We start from the raw sequence: 22,954 nt of genomic DNA, 5'->3' as shown, positions 1-22,954 counted from the left end.
TACCCGACTGTTCTTTGAGTGACAGGACAAAAGTCACATTATACTCAAAACACTTTGTCGGACCTGTCCTTTTTTTAAGAGCGACACCATTATACAGTTTCACTCCATCCCCTCCACCCAAAAGCCTCCCCATTTTATCATTGTATGTTCTGATCCTCTTCCTGCATCTGCAGGCTAAAAGAGACTTACTGGGAATTTGCACTCATAAAACCTTCAGCGCTACCGGCGTCCTGTATCAAACAACTTCTGTGAAGAATAATGGATATTAGTAGTTAAACTAATAATGATGATCTAAAACTAAAGTGCAGTTCTCCTTTTCATGTGGCTTCCAACACATGATTCTGTCTAGACCAAATCAAGATAAAAGTGAGTCCTCTGTGAGCTCACATCTCATACTTACAAGGCTATTTATGAACTAATAAATCAGCTGGGATTGGCACAACCTCTCGGTGCGGTTGATGACATCACACTGCTGATCCTTTCAGATCTGCTCACAGCCAGGAAACAGTGCTGGCGTTGTTTCCCTGCCTCTGATGTGTTATTACCAGTCGAGTCATTAGTTGCGCCACAGTCTGACTGCTGCATGTAGGAGTTCTTTATCTCGGCATTATGTCATTTATGAGGAGGTGGGCAGGAGCTGGGAAGACTGGGAGGAACCGTGCTGGGTGGGCAGTGTTGGAAAAGAGTGGGTGGTTAGTGAGGGGAGTGTGGGAGGTCTGCTGATAATGAAGGTAGTGCTTGTGTCTACAGATGTAATTTCTAATCACTGCTTTCACAATTTGTCTTTTCAGTTCACGGATCATCTCTGTCTCTGGTCTCCAGCACTTCTTCCATTTACTCCACGGTGAGTTCAGAAACTGCCAAGTTAAACAGAGTTAGTCATATGACTGAGGTTCTGAATAAAAACTACATTTTTAAAGTGATGCAAAAGAGAAGCAGTGCATTTTTTCTGGATACATTATTTTTGGGTAAATAAAGAATAAGAAAAACATTCAATATAACTGCTACTGAAAAAGCGTGCACTTTTGTGATGGTATCTAAAAGGCAAAATCTCATTTAAGGCAGTCTTTGCAAAGCAGCAGGTATTGTGGTATTGTAGCAGCACCACAATTCACATGGAAACTGGAGAAACCAGTTTGTTCTTTTGTCAGTGCAGTTATGATATACTGACTACATGAATTGGTGAATTTACCCCCTAATCCGCGCAGATATGTAACTCAAAGATCCTGTGAGAAATTGGCTGTTTGAAGTCACACAGGACAGCCCACGAGTATGCACTGTAGCCAGTCAGAGGTTTGTGCTTCACAGTGTGGCTCCTCCTCCCTGTGTGAGTTTCCTCACCTGGGCAGGTGTAGCAGAGAAACTCTCAGACACTGGCTGGTTCTTTTTGAGATAAAGAGTCGCAGGTTCAAAATCACAGAGGGGAAGAGACTGGAAGCAAAATGATGGCAACTTTATCCTTGACAGGCGCTGTCGCATCGTGGCAACTAACGGTAGGGATGAGACGGAGCAGGGCCGTAGGGTGCAGAAAGTCTTTGTTGTTTTTCTTGTGGTCTGAGTGTTGAATACAGCCGTTAAATATCTGATTATGTGGAACTCTTTTTTTTTTTTTTTCTGAGTGTAGATTGCGAGGTAATGGTACTTGATTGATTTCAGAGATTCATTTGCAGTTTAGTTTAAAGGTCTCCAGGTTAGAAATCACACTGATATGAAATTTATTTTATCCTATTTATTGCTTGTCCTTAATAAAAGCACACAAACATTTTGCCTAACTAAATTATATTCACATTTGAAGAGCTTATGTGTCACCACAGAGAAAATACATGATATGTTTTGTCTGCGTTTCCAAGACAGACTGCTGTTTGTGTATCTAGGATAAGCCTTTCGTGTGTGTGTGTTAGTGTTTGCGTGCAATTGACAGCTCCGTTTGCGTATGTGGACAGATGCCACGTGCCACAACACAGATGTGCTCACACACCTCTGTGCACAGATTAGATGATAAAAGCTGTTGCGTGCTGCTGCTCCGATCGGGAGCTGGAAAGTGGACAGATGGAAAAATCGTGGCTTATCAGCTCTCCTGCTCAAGTTCAGGAGCTATGCTGAAAGACTGTTGATCACACTGCAAAGTTCTATAAATGTAATTTCGTATTTAAAAGCTTCATATTAAATCTTATATCTAATCTTCATCAGAAGATGCAAAATTCATGGAAAACTGAGGCATTTGCTACGTCGCTGTCATTGGTTGGAAATGGCGTAAGACGGCTTAATAGTCGTATTAAATTTTAGCCTCAGGGAGGCCAGTTTTGATCCAACAATACACTGACCTCTTGCTAAGAAAGGTCTTTCCGTTGCAGTGTGTTTACACATAAATGTGGGTGTTGCGTGTTTCGCTGTTTTGGTGAACAGCAGCAGGGTGTGTTGTGTTCGTGCGAGCGTTTGTTTTGCATGCTCTCACTCTGTACATATTTGACTACCTGTCTTTTCTTACTATTGTTCCATGTGCAGCCTGTCAAGACAATGAATCTCTCAGTGAAATGCCTTTAGGAGGATTTCTCTACTTTCTAGACATATTACGCCACACAATATCTTCCACAGTTTATAAAGCTCATATCCATGGGGCTAACAAATCAGACGAGAGTGTGCTCCAACCTCCACTCTGCTCTGCTTTTTAATTAAAGTCTGTCTCAATTCAGTCAGTGGTGCCCTCTAATGGTTTTCTTATCTTCTGGTGTTTGTTTTACAGAATGAGGAAAAGTCTCAGTCGGAGGTAAGCATCAGCCCGCCCACAGCACTTCTCTCCTCTTTAATTTTCCGCACGCAGCCACTGGACTTGTTGGAACACGGGGATGTTTTTACAGTTGGATCCAGATACACGTGTAGCTGTATTGTGACTGACCCTGTAACAAGCTCTTGTTCCTGTGAACACCTGCGTGTGCTCTTTTATGCTTTTTGCCATTTCACCGCTGAACCTGAACTTCAATCACAGCTTCAGAGCTTCAATCTGGGAGCCTGACTCTTTTGATGCTGGATGCATTTATGTGCTTAGCGTTACATACATGCTCCATGAAGGCATGCATGTATTTAAATCTATGTGTTTATGCTTTTGTTTTGGCGCCTTTTGATGTCATGACGTTTTTTTCTTGTAAATCCTCAGATTCGCAAGCTTCGGCGGGAGTTGGATGCCTCCCAGGAAAAAGTTTCAGCCTTGACAACACAACTGAGTGCAAATGTAAGGCCTCAAGCACTTAAGAACATGCAAACCCAAACTGTTGAAGAACATCTGTCAAAACTATCAAAGGGGCTAAAAAAAAACTTTTATTATATATATTATATCGTTTTTATTTTCCAAAGATTAAGCTAAATAAGCCATTATATGTCAAATAATTTCATATATGCTCATTTCTAACTGCTAATTAGAGAAGTTTTAACTAACATATTGAGCTCTTTAAAATGCCAGCGTTTTCTCAAATTCCTAAACATTTCCCAAATACAGGCAGAAACACTTATTCAGACTGAGGGGATATCTCTTACAGGTATCATTTTACAACTGGTAGAATGATCAGAACATCTCTTTAAGCATCTCTAGACACGATCATTTCTGCCAACCCTGCTCCTATATTGCACAAGTCCTGCCACGCTCAGCTGGTAATCTTCAGCCCGAGTGGGCGCCTGCTAGTAGTTTCACTGTGGATTAGAGATATGGAAGCAAGGCAGAGGTGTTACATTACAGCAGTGTCAAGTCCCAACACAATGCCGAGGGTTTGTCCCAGATGTGGAGTAAAGATTTGTTGTCGATGACGCCTGGATACACAAAGTGCGCACGAGTGTTGAAAGATAAGCACAGACGGAGCAGACAGGAGCTGGTATTGGGGAGGTGGGCTTTGTTCAAATGTATTTATATGCGTGATGAATTATCTGAACACACCTTGAAGCCCTGGAGGCTGACAACATTTTTCTGCTCTAAAAAGTCACGACTTGAATCACATGTCAGTCAGCACTGTGCTCAACTCTCACACACATTTCTACAGGCGTCCGCGGAACATTTATATTCACAGCCCAGAACATAATAGTGAAGGATGAGCAAGTTCACCCATGTCTAACTGTTTAAATCACCATAATGATCCATGTCACTCAAAAGGAATAGTTCAAGTCTTTTGTTGTAAATTTGTCTCCAGTTTTAATCCTTGGCACTCGCATTATTTTTCTTTGACATGCCATGTCTGTGTCTGTATTTCTTTTGAACTGTGAACACATACCCAAGTTACCTCTTTCTCAGACGGTCGTGTAAAAAAACAAAAAAAAAAACCCACCACCTAGAGTTAAACTAGGTCTGACCAATCGTTGACTGTCTGTGGCCTTGAATGAGCCAAGGATCCAAGGATTGTTTTTGGAACAGTTTTGTCATAGTTGTACTCGTATTTTGCCCTCTCCAGAAGATAATATTTTTTCCCAGGACATTATTGGGTAGTATATTATTTGGGTTTGGTTGTGTTTTCATTTTTTCGTGTGAAGATGGATTGACTAACATGTTTGGGCTTTAGCCTCAAGGTTAACGTATCTCACTTTTTTCCGTTCATCCAAAAAGTAGGCCGTTCATTTTCTTATTGTCTCTGTTTATTAAATCAAGATTGTTTTATACACTTACAGGATATTATAAAACAGACTTGGGATAGAACTCTTTATACACGAACCACTTAGCTCTCTGAAGTTAGCTAAAATTTGTATATTTGCCATGTTATGTAAGGAGTTGTTAAGATGTAATTTGATTGTTTCTTGTCAGGCTCACCTGGTGGCAGCGTTTGAACAGTCTCTGGGCAACATGACCATAAGGCTGAAGAGTCTCACCTTGACGGCCGAGCAGAAGGTAAAAACAGAAAAGAAAAAACAAAAAAATGTTTGGTTTCTGATGTTTGAAAGAAAACTACTGTGCACAAAGTCTCTGTCAAAGGAAAATCGGATATTATAAAACAACTGCAGTGTTTGTGTTTTATAACTCAGGTGTCTCAAGCTGAAGAACTGCAGGGTGATTCTTAGAAATCCCCTGTCAGTCTCTGTAGATGATTGTTAGGTTGATCATCATATTTTTTCTGTACAGGACTCCGAGCTGAATGAGTTGAGGAAGACCATCGAGCTTCTGAAAAAGCAGAACGCTGTTGCTCAGGCTGCCATCAATGGAGTCATTAACACACCTGAACTTACACCTAAAGGGGAGCGCACAGGTACAGAAAATAACAGTAACGTCTCAGTACAGCAATTTGAATTTGTGCCAGTAATATCAGGATTATTAACTGGGAATCATGCAAAGGCACTCTAGTATAGAGGCTCTGTATAGACATGTCTGGGAGAAAGGTCATTATGGGACACATTGTAATGCCATACATCTTTTCCCCATCCTCTGTCTCCCCAGCTGGCAGTAATGGCAGTCCACAGCAGCAGCAGCAGCAACAGAACCAGCAGCCAGATCTGCGCATCAAGAGACAGCACTCCTCCGACAGCGTCAGCAGTGTTGCCAGCGCGACCAGCCACTCGAGTGTGGGCTCCAACATGGATGCTGACGCTAAAAACAAAAAGAAGAACAAAAAGAACTGGGTAAGAAGCCAGCAGTTTAAATAGATTATGTACAAGGAGGTGATTGCACTGTGTGACTTAACCAACAAGCAGCCATTTTTTTTCTTTTTTTTTGTCTTGTGTATCTGCATTTTCATATTTGTGTGGGTGACACATCTTTGTGTTTCTCCTCTTTAGCGTTCTTTGACTGGGGAGAAGGTGATTACAAACAGTATTTTCATAGGCTCAGTGTTGTTGAAAAGCAAGTAATGATGGATTTGACTGGTTATTTTAGAGATCAGAAAACATCAGCGGTTTACCTTGATATTTAGCTAAATGTAGTAGTTGTCTTTTGACCTGTAAATTATGTAGTCATTGCTTTCTGGATAGTGTTGTCCCACAGTTGAGTCATTAGTGTTTTTTTTATTAGTGATCATACAACAAATATGACACTTAAAAAATTTTTGTTGTTGTTGTTGAAAGACTTTTTTGTGCACCGGAGGACAAGTCAGAGATGATGAAGTACGAAACTTTTCTTCCTCCCTCTCTTCCTCCTGGTTGACTGAAACAATGTGTTTGGCCACCTGTGCTTGTCAATCCAGATGTTGTCAAATGTCAGGAAGAGCAATGTAGCACTTTTAGACATCAGATCCTCTAGAGTTTCCTGCCTCAGGTCACAGTGATAATAAAATACCACTGCTTGGATAGATGAGACCCCACAGGAGCCTCCTCCATGCAGGTGCTGCTCATACAGTGAGTGATGTGTTGAGTGCATGGAGGCAGCGTGTGTTGGAGAGTATATAATGGATCATGAAAGACCCCTCGCTTCATGGTGGCTATGATGTAGAATTAGCTTGCAGCTGCCTGGAAGTCAAATAAAATCTCTAGTCCTGTAGGAATCTCTAGTTTAATCTGTTTGTCCCACCATAACACATTATCACCCCCAAACCCATATGAACATGTGCTGTTTTGTCTCTCTGTCTTCCTGTGCTTCGCTTCATGTGGCAGGTGTATGAGGTAAGAATGGTACGCTATGTGAAATGAAAGGAAAGAAGCCTAACCCCTGCACTTTTCATAGGTTACTAACATCGACCCTCTTCTTCCTTTCCTGCACTTTGCTGTCACTGTAGTGCCTTTCTGCTCCTTTCTAACACTACTTCTCCCTGAAAGCTGCTCTCATGACGCTTGAGCTGGCTCTTTAAGGAAAAATTCACCTGAAAATGTCAGAAGAACCATAATGCTTGTGGTTCTTGTAGGAGATTGCCAAAACACCTTAAAGAAATTACTAACATGAAGAAGAAGAAAACAAATATGTTTACATAAGAGTGTAAACATAACACATTACACTGTGTTTGGGGCTGTAGCTCTGAGTCAGTCATAAGACAGTTTTCCCCTATTTCTTCTCCCTGTGACTCACTTGCAGTTTTCCCACTACTTCCCCTCTCAACAGCTTTTCTAATAACCTCACCTGTTCATCGCCTTGCTTTCTTTCTTCTTTTTGTTTCCTGCAGTTGCGAAGTTCCTTCAAACAAGCATTCAGCAAGAAGAAATCTCCAAAGTCGGCCTCCTCTCACTCTGACATCGAGGAGATGACGGACTCTTCATTGCCATCCTCCCCCAAGCTGCCTCACAATGGCACCTCGGCCACAGGCCACATGCTCAGGAACACGCACTCCAACACACTGTGTGTACTAGCTCAACATCTGCATGTGACAAAAAACAACCAAACTGCTCAAATTGCACTATGTTAATGCTTCAAACTGCATTGCCTTGTGTGCGCATACAGATTGTCGGAGTGTTTGGACAGCGAGGCTGAGATGGTGATGCAGCTGCGCAGTGAGCTCAGAGAGAAGGAGATGAAACTAACTGACATCCGCCTGGAGGCTCTTAGCTCTGCACATCAGCTGGATCAACTCCGCGAGGCCATGAACCGCATGCAGGTCTGCAAATTTCAGACTGAGCTTACTGAGTATGCTTCACATTGAGATGGATGTAAACATTGAATCTCTGATTGCATATAATTGTTGCTGTACTCATGTGACTGAAGCGTTATTGATCTCTGATGTTAAGTTTAATAAATTTTTAATGCTAACAGTTTAATTGACATGAAGGAAGGGTGAATACATACATGTACATAAAAGATTATTTTTGGATGTTTGTCTGCAGGTGGAGATCGAGAAGCTCAAGGCGGAGAATGACCGTCTGAAGCTGGAGAACCAGGGCAGCAGGACGGGCTCCCAGGCCTCCATCTCATCTTCTCCTCCCCCTCATACACACGGCCACACCCCAGGGCCTGGACCAGGGCTCTCCCAACATGGCCTCAACCTCACGACCAGTGAGTCCACCAGCCTGGGTAAGACAGGACCTGCACAGTTCAGGATAGATTTACATTAAATACCGACCAGGGTTTATCCAAGACGAAAGTTGGGGCATGTGATACATTACTCCAGTGTATTTAACAATGAAATCATTTAATGTGTAACACTGACAATGGAGAAATCACGTTAACGTTGTCTTCCGGTCAGACATGTTGCTGGATGACACCGGTGGAGAAGGAGGGAGGAAGGAGGGGCGGCACGTGAGGATTGTCGTTAGCTTGGATGAAGACAGCAAGTGGGGAGAGGTGAGACTGATGTAACAAATGCTTTTCTGGTTGTTTTTAGGTTTTAATTTTATCTGTAGGCTTTTGGTATATCCGACTTTTTTAATTTTTCCATCACAGGAGGCTCGACCTCGACATTTTCTTATTGGTTGCATCGGTGTTAGTGGCAAAACTAAGTGGGATGTCCTGGATGGAGTAGTCCGACGCCTTTTCAAGGTAAAGACAGGAAAATGGTTTAGAATCAGATATAGACAAAACATGGTTGTCTGTATTTGACACATTTATACTTCCTATATTATATAAACATTGTTTCCGTCCATTCACTTTCATGTTTTTGGACAAAACATTCTCATTCAGAAACATTTCAGTCCTTAGAAAGCTGCTAAATGCTTTATCTCTGACAGGAGTACATCACCCATGTGGATCCAGTGAGCCAGCTAGGCTTGAGCTCAGACAGCGTGCAGGGATACAACATTGGAGAAATCCATCGGCCCAGCAGCCCCAGTGCCGCCAACACGCCTGAGCTGCTGCCGTGCGGCTACCTGGTGGGAGACAACACTATCAACATCCAGCTCAAAGGTACCAACCTCTCAGCAGGGTCATTGGTCCCAATGAGTTCGCAGCCTTCAGTTTCCATGAGCTCGATTAAAAGAAAGGAAAAAAAAAAAAAAAAAAAAAAATAATAATAATAATATATATATATATATATATATATATATATATATATATATATATACACACACACACACACACACACACACACACACACACACACACACACACACACACACACACACACACACACACACACACACACACTGGGGCAAAAAAGTATTTAGTCAGCCACCGATTGTGCAAGTTCCCCCACTTAAAATGATGACAGAGGTCAGTAATTTGCACCAGAGGTACACTTCAACTGTGAGAGACAGAATGTGGAAAAAAAATCCATGAATTCACATGGTAGGATTTGTAAAGAATTTATTCGTAAATCAGGGTGGAAAATAAGTATTTGGTCACCTCAAACAAGGAAAATCCCTGGCTCTCACAGACCTGTAACGTCTTCTGTAAGAAGCTTTTCTGTCCCCCACTCGTTACCTGTATGAATGGCACCTGTTTGACCTCATCATCTGTATAAAAGACACCTGTCCACAGCCTCAACCAGTCAGACTCCAAACTCCGCCATGGCCAAGACCAAAGAGCTTTCGAAGGACACCAGGAAAAGAATTGTAGACCTGCACCAGACTGGGAAGAGTGAATCTACAATAGGCAAGCAGCTTGGTGTGAAAAAATCAACTGTGGGAGCAATCATCAGAAAATGGAAGACATACAAGACCACTGATAATCTCCCTCGATCTGGGGCTCCACGCAAGATCTCATCCCGTGGGGTCAAAATGATCATGAGAACGGTGAGCAAAGATCCCAGAACCACACGGGGGGACCTGGTGAATGACCTGCAGAGAGCTGGGACCAAAGTAACAAAGGTCACCATCAGTAACACACTACAACGGCAGGGAATCAAATCCCGCAGTGCCAGACGTGTTCCGCTGCTGAAGCCAGTGCATGTCCAGGCCCGTCTGAAGTTTGCCAGAGAGCACATGGATGATACAGCAGAGGATTGGGAGAATGTCATGTGGTCAGATGAAACCAAAGTAGAACTTTTTGGTATAAACTCAACTCGTCGTGTTTGGAGGAAGAAGAATACTGAGTTGCATCCCAAGAACACCATACCTACTGTGAAGCATGGGGGTGGAAACATCATGCTATGGGGCTGTTTTTCTGCCAAGGGGACAGGACGACTGATCCGTGTTAAGGACAGAATGAATGGGGCCAAGTATCGTGAGATTTTGAGCCAAAACCTCCTTCCATCAGTGAGAACTTTGAAGATGAAACGAGGCTGGGTCTTCCAACATGACAATGATCCAAAACACACCGCCCGGGCAACAAAGGAGTGGCTCCGTAAGAAGCATTTGAAAGTCCTGGAGTGGCCTAGCCAGTCTCCAGACCTCAACCCCATAGAAAATCTGTGGCGGGAGTTGAAAGTCCGTGTTGCTCGGCGACAGCCCCAAAACATCACTGCTCTTGAGAAGATCTGCATGGAGGAATGGGCCAAAATACCAGCTACTGTGTGTGCAAACCTGGTAAAGACCTATAGTAAACGTTTGACCTCTGTTATTGCCAACAAAGGTTATGTTACAAAGTATTGAGTTGTATTTTTGTTATTGACCAAATACTTATTTTCCACCCTGATTTACGAATAAATTCTTTACAAATCCTACCATGTGAATTCATGGATTTTTTTTTCACATTCTGTCTCTCACAGTTGAAGTGTACCTCTGGTGCAAATTACTGACCTCTGTCATCATTTTAAGTGGGGGAACTTGCACAATCGGTGGCTGACTAAATACTTTTTTGCCCCAGTGTGTGTGTGTATGTATATATATGTATATATATGTATATATATATATATATATATATATATATATATATATATATATATATATATATATATATATATATATATATATATATATATATATATATATATATATATATATATGTATGTATATATATATATATATATATGTATGTATATATATATATATATGTATATGTATGTATATATGTATATGTATGTATGTATGTATATATGTATATGTATGTATATATGTATATGTATGTATGTATGTATATATGTATATGTATGTATATATATATATATATATATATGTATGTATATATATATATATATATATATATATATATGTATGTATATGTATATGTATGTATATGTATGTATATATATATATATATATATATATATATATATATATATATATATATATATATATATATATATATATATATATATATATATATATATATATATATATATATATATATATATATATATATATATATATATATATATATATAATAAATAATAATAAATCAAAACAAAACACCTTGTGCTAAAACGTAAAATATGTCTTGGGTTCAATAGATGAATAAAACATTTTATTTCACTGTAAAAAAAAAAAAAAAAAGAACAATGAATAAAGCTGTCAAATGAAAGGATTTTTAATTGTGATACATTGAATTATCTGAATTTAAACAAACTATTGATTGATTAAAAAATCTAATTAATACACTTTGGTTATGAAAGGTAGAGGATTTTAGCTAACTGAACTAAAGAAAATAACATTAAGATATTTGACAAACTCAGTCATCTTCTGCAAACTGCTAACCTCCCATAACATGAATATATGTGTCCGTGTACAGGTGCAGGCAGTGAAAACGTGGACTCGCTGGTGTTTGACACGCTCATCCCCAAGCCGATGCTGCAGCGCTACGTCTCCCTGCTGAAGGAGCACAGGCGCGTCATCCTGTCAGGCCCCAGCGGAACAGGAAAGACTTATCTGGCCAATCAACTATCGCGTCACCTGCTGCTGCTGGAGGGCCGATCGCTAACTCCAAATGCTGTCGTCACTTTCAACGTGGATCACAAGTCCAGCAAAGTAAACATGCACACAGATTCTCTACATGCTGGTTGTTAAACCCAGTCTGCAAAATGTAACAAGCACAAAAAGCTACATTGCAGAGGAATTCCTCTTTAGTGGGTCGTAGGAGGTAACAGCTGAATTTATCACCTCTAAGAGCGCCGATATTTAATTTTTCTAGGGTTAAGTAAGTGTTGGGTTGACTCTTGAATATATTGAATTTAATTCTTTATGTTTTGTAGTTTGCAAAACTGTAAACAACAGCTGGAAATATAAAAATGTAATATTAGGGCAACAATTATTTATATATGTCAGAGCAGTTTGCACCCCAAAAAAACATGGTTGTTTTCTAAAGCTTCTGGTCAGACGGGTTTTTTCGAGAAACAACTTGTTCCCTGGCTTAAGAAATGTAAAACGTAATCTATGTGTTTGTAGGAGCTGCGTCAGTACTTATCAGGTTTGGCCGAGCAGTGCAGCAGTGTCTCAGGGGCAGAGAGCCCTCTAGTGGTCATCTTGGACAACCTCCACCATGTCAGCTCCCTGGGAGAAATCTTCAATGGTCTGTTCAACTGCAACTACCAGCACAGGTCAGTTCACTACACATTCCATCTGCACAGTCCTCCTAAAGCTTGAATGGATTTGTATACATGCTTAGTGTTATTACTCAATAAAGACTAGAAGTATCGCATTTATTTGAAAATGTGTACAGTTGTTCTGTAAAGCAGGTTAGCTTCACTTTACCTCAAATGAACTGAGCTGAAAGAAAACCCCTGTTAGAACAGCTCAGGGAGTTACGTCAGATTAAAGCAGAGTAAATCCCTCTCAACGTGTTCAGTAACTTCATGAAATGATGTATTTTTCTTGCCTTTCAGCCCTTACATTATCGGCACCATGAGCCAAGCCACTTCATCTGCCCCCAACCTGCAGCTTCACCACAACTTCAGGTAAACTGGGGATTTATGCCATAGCTACGTAAACCCTACAGCTTAACCTGACATGCACCTTCCTAGAAATGTGACTACGGGTTGGCTCCATGCAACCCACAGCGACAGTGACAGGCCTGTTCAGCACAGTTGATTCTTCTTCTCTATTTCTGGCTACTTTTCACCCCAGTTTTTGAATTTATCAGTGAGAGAGTAACAGTCATCCCCTCAGTATAAAGACTAAATGTCATAGCATCAATATAAGAACTTAGAAATGTCAGCAAATTCCTGGAGGAAGCCTGCTGAAACTGCCAGAATGGACCTGAAGGAATGTAAAAAAGAATTGGAACAGCTAGACGGACAAATATGTGTGCACCCGAAAACAAAATGAGCACAACAAAGAGCAAAGACCTGGGGGCGGGGGGAAACCCCAGCGTTTTATTTGTTTCTATCGGCTGCCACTGCTTATAAAACACAGAGACCCAACCACACAGTAATTAAAACAAAATGCACCAGCACAAGCATAAATACCAACAACTTATATAACGGTACAGGAAAGACCTACCTGGCCAATCAGCTATCGCGTCACCTGCTGCTGCTGGAGGGCCGACCCCTAACTCCAAATGCTGTCGTCACTTTCAACGTGGATCACAAGTCCAGCAAAGTAAACATGCACACAGATTCTCTCCATGCTGGTTGTTAAACCCAGTCTGCAAAATGTAACAAGCACAAAAAGCTACATTGCAGAGGAATTCCTCTTTAGTGGGTCGTAGGAGGTAACAGCTGAATTTATCACCTCTAAGAGCTCCGATATTTAATTTTTCTAGGGTTAAGTAAGTGTTGGGTTGACTCTTGAATATATTAAATTTAATTCTTTATGTTTAGTTTGCAAAACTGCAAACAACAGCTACAAATATAAAAATGTAATATTAGGGCAACAATTATTTATATATGTCAGAGCAGTTTGCACCCCCCCAAAACATGGTTGTTTTCTAAAGACGGGTTTTTGAGAAAACCCTGGTTCCCTGGCTTGAGAAATAGATTATGTTGTAGGTCGTTGTAGAGCCTGGCAACTGAATGCTTAGATTCACATGATCTTAGTTACAGCTTCTCCCTTCAGGACAGGCGGTAGGATGTTGTATTTCTGAGTCCTGATATACCTGTGTGATCTCTGATCAGGTGGGTGCTGTGTGTCAACCACATGGAGCCAGTGAAAGGTTTCCTTGGCCGCTACCTGAGAAGGAAGCTGATCGAGATGGAGATCAGCAGCCGAACACGCAACGTAGAGCTGGTGAAGATTATCGACTGGGTCCCGCGGGTCTGGCACCACCTCAACCGCTTCCTGGAGACACACAGCTCCTCTGATGTCACCATTGGTGAGAGCACGGGAGAGAACAGGGAGTGCATAGATGCCAGTGTGGAAGCAGCATTTATACCTCTGCTCTGTGGTTTGCAGGACCCCGTCTCTTCTTGTCATGTCCCATGGACGTGGAAGGCTCCAGGGTTTGGTTCACTGATCTCTGGAATTACTCCATCATCCCCTACATGCTGGAGGCAGTGCGTGAGGGACTGCAGGTTGGGCTTAGTTTTTGTTTGTAGAGTTATTAAACATATTACCATTCTTCTCTTTCACATTTTTCCCATTTCATCCAAGAATCAGAAGCTGTGTCTTCTTTCATTTTTGTTCACATATGTTCCAGCTTTCACTCTTGTCTGCTGTAACTTTTAGTTATTACTCATAAACCTGAACCTCAGGCAACACACTTGTTTTTCAAAACTGTTGTCCTAAATTCTTTGTCTACCTCGAACCTTCTCTGGGTCACAGTTCTGATGTTCGTCTCTCTCTGTAGCTGTATGGCCGCAGAGCTGCATGGGAAGACCCTGCTGCCTGGGTGATTGACACCTACCCGTGGTCAGCAACCCCCCCTCCAGGTGACTGGCCCCCGCTGCTGCAGCTCCGGCCAGAGGATGTTGGGTTCGATGGCTACTCAGCCCCGAGAGAAGGAGTCAGAAAAGAGCCGCCACAGAGTGACAGTGACGCAGACCCACTGGTGAGTAAAGAGCAGACTGTGATGCCTGTTTCTGTTCTGAGTATTAAACCATTTAAACCAAATGCACAGTGTCTACTATAACCTGTGTGTGAAGGAAACTGCTTCGTGCATAAAACTCAGTCAAACTGACACTTAGTTGTGCCGACAGATGAACATGCTGATGCGTCTGAAGGAGGCAGCGACCTCGTCGAGCCCACAGAGCTACGACAGCGACTCCAACAGCAACAGCCACCAGGATGACATCCTGGACTCATCGCTGGAGTCGACCTTGTGATGCTATCTAAAGGCAACACCGGCATCACTTTAAAAAATTTTTTTCTTTTAAATAATAAGAACTGTTCTCAGTGTGAGAACTTCCTTTTGAGGGTTGAATTTCATGCCACAAAATCCAGCCACCTTAATTTGGGTGCAGGTAACCCAAATACTTTAAAAAAGGAAAGAAAAAAAAGTGAAATTGCATTTCAGTAAACGGGCAACAGAAGTTTCTACTGCACTGCGCTGTTTGTCCTGTTTTTTGTGTTTTTTCCCTTCACCACTGTGGCCCGTGGCTCCTCTCTCTGGAGCCTGACATGTATTCCAGACAGACAGAAGAAAAGCACACAGCCTGTCGCTGTTGGCGAGGCTTCATCATTACCATCATCACCAGCCATCAGTGTACTTAAAACACCAGCCAGGAGTTCTCCATCCTCCACAGGGCTGCAGCATCGGTCCAAGGACATCAGGCTAAGACACTACGGGTCCTGCCAAGCTGTAGTGTGCCAGAGCTGCCTGCAGATGGTGATACAGGCCCTCAGCTCTGGAGCGTGAGTGAACCCTGTGCTTCAGCCTTCTGAAAACATTTATGCTGCTGTGGGTTGAATGGATGGAGGAACAGCCAGCCACTTTCTTGCTCCTCCTCCTCTTCCATTGCTGAAGTTGCCTGTGTGATCACTGGAGGATGAATCGAGCCAAAGTGAATGTTCAGTCTCATAGCATGCCTGACCTCACTCCAACAGACTTCTCAGAGAGATCATAAGTTATCCATCCCAAACTAGCAAAGACAAAAAAAAGGAGAGTCCATCGAAGGACACATGTCCATTAAAACCAACTAAGCGATGAGTTCCTACCTGACATACCCAAGCATGTTTGTGGACATGAAGGATGGGAACTGATGGCTTTCTATATGGTACCAGAGAAGTAAGCAAATACTGTAGCAAAGCTTTGTCTACACCGTGTTTTAAGAAAGAACCTTATGAAGGCAAGCTTAGTTAGTTGAATCAAAAGTTCTTATTACAAAACCTACTTACACTTTGTTTTGGTATTTTATTATATTGCACTTTTTCTTTAAGGTCCACAGAGGTTATAATATGGCATTATAGCTGAGAAATTATTATTCCAGTAAATCTAGAAGGATAACATGTAGCTTTTACTGGCTAAAGAGACAAATATAAACACTTACTTCCTGAGAAAAGCTTTTTGTTTCTTTTTTTTAATCCACAGCATCTGTAAAGTAACTTTTAAAAAACTGCACAGATGAAAATCTCTTTTACAGAATCCCTTTAAAGTTCTCACAAAAAGATTTTTAAATGGAAAGGGCACTTAATGGGAAGTTATCATCCACCACAGTTAGATTTGTCCCTTTTGAGGCATTCTTCTCCTCTAGCTGTGTTGCAACATCACCGTGTAAGTCTGTGAGCTCATGCTTCAACCCCCTTAGTAAACATTTGAGATCTCCATGCACATTAGCCCCAAGCAGGAGGTTGTAGCACAAAACCCTTTTGGTGCTGGACTGAATTCTAACAAACAATGCCTTACTATTTTCTACGTGCATTAGCGGATTCTTTATTCCTCTAAATGGCTGTAAACTTGACAGGGCTCTGAGTCGACTCTCACCTCGAGCGACTGCGGTTGTCGAGGAGTGATGCTGACCTCTCATCATATTATTCACCAATGCCGCATGATTGAATACACATGAAAGAGAAGTAGTGATTTTGTATGCATGTGTGAACTGAGAAGATGGTGTAAATATTTGGACCACTATCAAGAAAAAGATTCGGATGTGTTGTGGTGCTCAATACCCGAACTTAACTTATTGGTGGTTGATCGGGTGAGGGGAACTTTAAGAAAAAGTCTTTAATTTTTTTTTATACCTCATCCACATCCTTGAACTGTGCTTCTGCCACACTTATTGTCTGTTTTTATGTGATTTGTGATGAACAAAACTGTCATAACTACATATTGAGCTAATTATGGAAAACTAGTGCATATGCTGCTTTGTTTATATTAATATAATTAATCAGAGGTGAGATAAAAGTACTTGTGGTTGAATGATAATGAAAAGCGGTTTGCCATTATTTCAGTAGCTTAAAGAATTACTTTTGTTTTAAGCCTCCCAGCCTGCCTTCTGGGAGGGGTGCTTAAAGCTGGGGTCATGGAGTCCAGCGCGACTTTCCATGTTTTTCTCACCTATCCTATGCAACATTCATTCTGATCTCCAAATGGAAGCCAAAAGCCGCATGCGTGTTTGTTTTCAGCACTGCCTCGAGATGTACAGCGTGGAACCAGATATGTGAAGACTTTTCAGATTTGTGGCCAACGTTCTTTGTCCATTAAGTGTGTCTGTGTATTTCATAAGGCCTCTCCTGCTACTGTCCTCGTAAGCACAAAGAGACTTAATTCTGTTTGCGTGTGTAAACCCACTCTGAGAGGTGTGGATGTCTATCAAGCGTTTGACTCGTCTGTTGATTTATTACTCACAAACTCAATGAATGTTTAGCCTTCTTAGCAATGTACATTTTTTTTACATGTAACATAATTTTGTAAATAGTTGATTATTGTGCAGCATTTTAATGACCTTTTTCTAGACAATTTGTTACAGTACTTGAAAAGGAGTATTTTGTGTACAGTCTCTTTACATCAGAGCAGATTGGTGCAGTTTCTCATCGCTGGTTTGTCCGGGGCTCAGAGAATTAAATTTGATATCACTGTACTAGTCTTAAGTTATTGTGTTTCAATAAAATTAATAATTATTTATGATTGAATGGTCAAACTGTTATCTTAAAACTGCACACACGTGACTTGGAATTGTTTACAGTTTTATTTGAATTTTGTACAAAAGGTGAAATAAACATATATACAGCACATAATACAACATAGTTATTAAACAAATTGATATAAATTAACAAAATAGCTACATTTTTCAATAAACAACTCTATTCATGTCAATGTAAAGTAACGCAATATTCTTGGCATAAAACCTCCATACGAACTTGTACAAAATACTGTACAATTGAACAAAGCTGTGCAAAACAACAAACTGTGTCTCAGTAGCAGATCCTGTCCAGTGCGCATGCACTGATGAAGCCACAAACATGGGTGCAACTTGTTTGAACGGCGACGTTGATGGTTTGTCACAGCGGCAGTTTCCTTCTAATCTGGTCACAGTCTCATAAAAACAGATCATGGGTTATAACTCTATACTCGCTTTTCAAAATAAATTAAGATACTGTTATCTCCTCTTCATCTGACTCCGAGAAATCCGAGTGCTTACTGGAGAGGGAGGGAGAGGAGATGGTGGAACCTGCCGCTCTCATTCTCTCTGTTCCGAACTCCTTTTCTTCCTCCTCTTCCTCTTCCTCCTCGGCTGAGGACTTCTTGCCCACATCGCTGAGGTCCGGGTGCGGGTTGGCTTTGGTGGGCAGCGTCTGCTCGCGGCATCCACCGGATGACAGCAGCTCTCGTTCCTTAGAATTTCTCCATTTCATCCGTCGGTTCTGAAACCAAATTTTTACCTGCAAGAAGGAGAAAATCATGAGTGGATAAAGTTGTTTGTCGATAATGGATTAGTCGTTAGAGGATTACGAAACTGGTTTTTACGCACGGCGAACTGAACATTTTGAGCACTTGCAAGTTTTACCTGCGAGTCTTTTAGGCCAAGTTTAGATGCCAGCTTCTTCCTGTCGGGCTTGCTGATGTATTTCTGTTTCTGAAACATTTTCTCCAAGGCTTTGCGCTGCACGTCAGAGAACACCGCCCTCCTCAGCATCCCTCTCCGGGGTTTTCCTCTGGCTGCCAAGGGCCACGAAAAAGTCCCCGGGATTGGAACAACGGATGAAGATGCTACAGTGCAGGAAAAACAAAAGAAAAAATTAAGTGGAAGCAATTAGCATCGTTTTCCGTCGTTAAAGACAACCACCATGCCACCTATGTACCGAATTGCTGTACTTAAAACTGCCTGGACATGAGACCATGACATGGCCGCATGAATATAACGATTCTGCGTTAGGACCAGCTTTCAATGGATTATTATTTGAAGTTTCCCTTTTTGGAACTGTGCAGTGCTCATGCGTCCTGAGTGAAATGGCACGAGGTGACTAATTAGCACATTGGCCGGTCCCCAACCGCATTGGTATGGTAAAGAGGTAGCATATCCTTTAAGGAACCCTGTGAGGGCGGATAGAGGAGTTAATAAACCGTGAACGGTAATTGTGTAGTAATGAACTAACGGTGAAAAGACTCTGGACAGGCGGCGAAGGCCATATATTATCGCAACAAAAGGAGATTTACACTTTCAAACTAAACACAACTGCATACCAGAATACTGATGCTTGGATGGGGGAGTGAAGAGTGGAGGGGAATGGTGCTTTTTTTCGTGCCCTCAAATCATTTTCATTAAATGAACACGAAAAGCTATTCAGGACGCTGGAGTTGTTTTGTTGAGGCATTCAGCTGAGCCCATGAAAAGACTCCATCTCTATTATGATTTGTCTGAATGAAAGACTAGCGACTTTATAGACTTTTCTAAGAGATTATTCTTTATCTCAAGTCGATGATTGGCCCGCTCGGAGAAAAGAGAAACGTTTAAGGCACAGACAGAGTGGGGATTTGAGGTCAGCGGTAACCTATCCTATGAGTCGCCCAGCATGCAGAAAACTTTTCCCCGGCTGCGCCAATTGGAGCACAACTGGGATTTTTTTTTTCTAACGTTGGCGTTATTTGAAAATCCCCTCTCCCGGCGAAGGACGCTGTTCCTGTCCGCACACTACTGCCTGGACTCCCCCCTGACTGCAGCTGCCCCGCGCTCGCAGCAGCACCAAGAACAACGACGCGCTATGTGGTCTTGTGAGAATATTGAAAACTCTCAATAGCGCCTAATAGGGAAATTAGTGCATGACTGGTTCACGCCTTTGGTCCGACTGGTAAAAGTCACTCTCCGGGGTGTGTGGGTGGTTCACCCGGTGGGAGCTGACCAAATTGGTCACGGTGGTGAGGGCTTTGTTGCCCGCCACAGTGGCCCGCTGGCCCCCCGGACGCTGTGGGAAAACGCGGTGCCGGGGAAATGCCAAAACGCCCCCCAATGGGAAGCAAGGGGGACTATAACTCGCCACCCCGCCTCAAATTTAGAGCGTGACGATTTGGGATAATTGGTTAATTAGGGGGTGGGTGTGTGGGTCCACGCAGAGGCCAGAGCCAGCGGTCCCCATTAATGAGACAGTGATTTCTTCTTTTCTGGCTGTTTGTTTCCCTTTCTGCTTCTGTTTTGGTTAAAATATATGACAGGAGGGGGTGAAAGTGTTTTACATTTAAATGCAATTAGTACAGACACAACTCTAAAGGCTAAAGAGAGTCATCGATAAGGAAGAATCGAGTAAAAAAACAAATGTTGTGCCTACCTGGTAAATAAGGCGCCCTGAATATGGGGTGAAAGGTTGCGTCAAAGCAGGGGACGGGGAAGGTCTTGGTGTTCAGACTGTGGACTACAGGGGGTAAGGACGCTGTTGAAGAGCAGAGCATGTTAAAATCATTCCTTCATTTAGAAAAGAAAAAAGTGGCTCTAAATCAAACGCATGCGCGTAAGGAGAAAGCAGAGCGATGGTGTGGTGTCTACTCACCCGTCTTTGGTGAGGGTGCGAGGATGGCGTTCACTCCAAACTTGAGAAAACTCGGATCCTTGCTGTTCGGCACCGATGTTTTAAGTGAGCACGATTCGCGCGTCCCCGTACCCGCCGCTACCGTGCGCTCCGGCGCGCCGCCGGTGGACACGGTGGTGGTGGCTGTTGGCACGGAGGCGCTCGCTGACGGGACAGTCCGGTTTATAAAGGCGGCGGGACGGCTTATCCGCAGCAGATCCTCCACCAAGAAGCTGGAGTGGGTCTGGAAGGCCGACGGCAGGGTCTGGTGGAGCGGGAGAGCCGCGGCGGGCCGGTACAGCCCGGGGTAGAAGGCAGGAGGCGCAATAACGCTTGGGATCATCATGGTCCCGGCTTTAAGAAAAATTCAAATACTCCTTGTGTCAGCTGGGAGAGAATCAGTCTTGTGAACGGTTGCTAACTCCTCTGGTTTCCTCACTCTGGGGAGAGAAGTTTTATAGTAGCCTGCCCCCCCTCGGCCCTCCACTCAGGGCTGACAGCCTCAACAATGGTGCTCAACAAAGTTCTCCACATGGGTCGCTTTCATGCAGCATCTCCCGGGCCGCTGATTGGCCGGAGGACGCAATTTATGATTGTATTAGACTTCATAAGCAAGTATCACACAATGTGGGGACCACAAAGGAGGCTCAGTCATCAATTTTGCATGTTGGCTACTTTCCTTTCAGTTTGTTTTGTTTGGCAGAGCCAAGCGCCCTAATTAAAGAGCAATCTTTGTATTCAGGTATTATATTGGGAGATTTAATGACTGCTTAAAAAGATATCATTCCATTTTCGCTTTAACGCTCCCCTTCTGCTATGCGGGATTTAAAAGAAAAGCTTAGTTATTATTTTTAATCTATTGTCAGTTATGCAAAAAATAAAAATCTTGGGGTGGATTTCTTTAAAAAAAAAAATCAGGTGAGATTTCTATTTGGCTGTCATTATTAGAATAAACTGTAGTCCGTTTTTGTTGTTAAACCTACACCTTCTACATCAGTTGCAGACATAGGCTGCATCTCAGATGTAAATCACTTTTAGGGTTTCATAGGATTCTCAACACTCAATCTGGCCCTCGTCATGGAATAATGTCTTAAACGGATTTCTGCTATCAAAACGCTTTAACAGATGTGTTAAATATCACTCTTTTTTGCACAGGCTTCATTCATTGCGCACTGAGCTGCGGCTGTGCGCAGAGTAGAAGTGTGCGGCCTGAGCCGTGCGCTCATGATCCTGTTAACCATGAACTAACTGTCACCCTCAGCTGCGGAGGAGGCGCCCCTCGGCCTTTCTCCCCTTCCTTCTCTCGCCTTCAGAAAAAGCCCAGTGGAATAAAAAAAAAAGAAAGAAAAAAAGCCTTATTTCTAAAGACGGTTTTGTTCTGCTATTTTAACTGGCTGAATAAAAGTGCATCTGTGATTTGATTTAAAACGCATTCATATGAGCGGACACTGAGACCCCATATAAAACTCTTATTAAAGCGACTTGGAGCCTGATAGTCGTGTTCTGTCAGCTTTCCCCCCCAGAAAACCCGTTAAAGCAGCGCAATCAGGCGAAAATGCGTTACAGACTCAAAGAGGGAGGGGGGGATCCCAATTGTTGCCAGTATTAAACCCAATTAAAAAACAAACAAACAATTAAAATAAAACCAATCTGGAGGAAATATGTGGCTTTAAAATGAAAACAAAAGTTACAACTTGATTTTATTAAAATATGTAATTTAGCCCCCGATGTTTTTTCGTTTATATCTTTTCTATGAGCTCAAGAGTACAACGCTCGGCGCATTTTAGGCCTTAATTACGTTTCTTTACCAAAAATTCATTTTGATCACACTGATTATTTTCATTTACACATATGAAACTCATTGTGTGCAATTTTTCAGTCTCCTTAAAAAAACAAAACAAAAAAAACAACAAAAGAAAAATAGAATAGTTACACTCTTTAGACCATGTTTTAGTTTGTTTTTGTTTTTGAAGAAAACAGGTTCACTGTTACGTGGAAGAGCGAGTTAAAATCGGACATAATTAAAAATCAGCCTTCCTTCCCTTCTCTGAGTTGCAAATTTTGTATGAAGCTAAGCTTCATTTGGGATCAGCTCAGATCATGATTAGCACTTCTACGTCAGTCTAATATAAAGTGGCCACAATTCCGATAATTAAAAGGGAACGCCTCCGTGAAATGATCCTTTAAAGAGAGTCAGCGCTTGTAAGAGGTGCGTCTGCGTTATTCACGAGCGCAGGACTCACAAACAGGCGTTAACACAGCGCTCCGTCTCGGCAGCTACACCTCTGCTAAGTAACGAGACCTTCAAAGCTTTTTTATGAGCCTATATTCCTTTACTTGGCCGCCCGAAATCCTTCTTTTGTGAGCGGTAAGCAGATGGTTAGCAGGAAGCATAGGCTTCTCTGGCTGACCGAGACTAATTTCTACGAGCTTTGCAAGCTTGCCA

The 22,954-nt window shown here is 42.2% G+C and overlaps 2 protein-coding genes across 5 annotated transcripts in view; one reads left to right on the top strand and one right to left on the bottom strand.

Annotated features, from left to right (window-relative positions):
* Positions 1 to 17,622, top strand: part of nav2a (neuron navigator 2a) — a 225,740-nt gene extending 208,118 nt beyond the window's left edge. For all 4 annotated transcript variants that reach the window (XM_087840960.1, XM_035909131.2, XM_087840966.1 and 1 more), the window contains 19 exons: positions 792 to 844; positions 2,744 to 2,767; positions 3,155 to 3,229; positions 4,781 to 4,864; positions 5,096 to 5,219; positions 5,408 to 5,589; positions 7,059 to 7,231; positions 7,334 to 7,487; positions 7,714 to 7,900; positions 8,073 to 8,170; positions 8,270 to 8,365; positions 8,554 to 8,728; positions 11,429 to 11,664; positions 12,082 to 12,233; positions 12,519 to 12,590; positions 13,749 to 13,945; positions 14,026 to 14,144; positions 14,420 to 14,620; positions 14,769 to 17,622. In XM_087840960.1, coding sequence (XP_087697086.1) covers positions 792 to 844; positions 2,744 to 2,767; positions 3,155 to 3,229; positions 4,781 to 4,864; positions 5,096 to 5,219; positions 5,408 to 5,589; positions 7,059 to 7,231; positions 7,334 to 7,487; positions 7,714 to 7,900; positions 8,073 to 8,170; positions 8,270 to 8,365; positions 8,554 to 8,728; positions 11,429 to 11,664; positions 12,082 to 12,233; positions 12,519 to 12,590; positions 13,749 to 13,945; positions 14,026 to 14,144; positions 14,420 to 14,620; positions 14,769 to 14,894 — 2,528 coding nt within the window. In that variant the 3' untranslated portion in view covers positions 14,895 to 17,622. The remainder of the gene's footprint in view (positions 1 to 791; positions 845 to 2,743; positions 2,768 to 3,154; positions 3,230 to 4,780; positions 4,865 to 5,095; positions 5,220 to 5,407; positions 5,590 to 7,058; positions 7,232 to 7,333; positions 7,488 to 7,713; positions 7,901 to 8,072; positions 8,171 to 8,269; positions 8,366 to 8,553; positions 8,729 to 11,428; positions 11,665 to 12,081; positions 12,234 to 12,518; positions 12,591 to 13,748; positions 13,946 to 14,025; positions 14,145 to 14,419; positions 14,621 to 14,768) is intronic.
* Positions 17,623 to 17,677: 55 nt separating this feature from the next.
* On the bottom strand, positions 17,678 to 20,924 carry dbx1a (developing brain homeobox 1a). The gene is made up of 4 exons (XM_006793767.3): positions 20,491 to 20,924; positions 20,272 to 20,373; positions 18,516 to 18,718; positions 17,678 to 18,390 (listed from the first exon to the last, which is right to left on the bottom strand). The coding sequence occupies exons 1-4, from the start codon at positions 20,852 to 20,854 to the stop codon at positions 18,097 to 18,099; spliced, it is 963 nt and encodes a 320-aa protein (XP_006793830.2). The 5' UTR covers positions 20,855 to 20,924; the 3' UTR covers positions 17,678 to 18,096.
* Positions 20,925 to 22,954: the final 2,030 nt, after the last annotated feature.

The sequence above is a fragment of the Neolamprologus brichardi genome, chromosome 1 (assembly GCF_056152115.1).
Source record: "Neolamprologus brichardi isolate AB-2024 chromosome 1, ASM5615211v1, whole genome shotgun sequence".
Classification (NCBI taxonomy): Eukaryota; Metazoa; Chordata; class Actinopteri; order Cichliformes; family Cichlidae; genus Neolamprologus; species Neolamprologus brichardi.
The sequence above is the reverse complement of the archived record's forward strand: the minus strand, read 5'-3'. Positions and strand labels throughout refer to the sequence as shown.

Bases quoted from the DNA above. Each gene is read 5' to 3' on its own strand.
- dbx1a (XM_006793767.3), bottom strand. From the start codon at position 20,854: ATGATGATCCCAAGCGTTATTGCGCCTCCTGCCTTCTACCCCGGGCTG. The intron at 18,719-20,271 runs GTAGGCACAACA...CCTGCACTGTAG, and splicing joins CAGGGCGCCTTATTTACCAG to CATCTTCATCCGTTGTTCCA. The intron at 18,391-18,515 runs GTAAAACTTGCA...TCCTTCTTGCAG, and splicing joins TTGGCCTAAAAGACTCGCAG to GTAAAAATTTGGTTTCAGAA.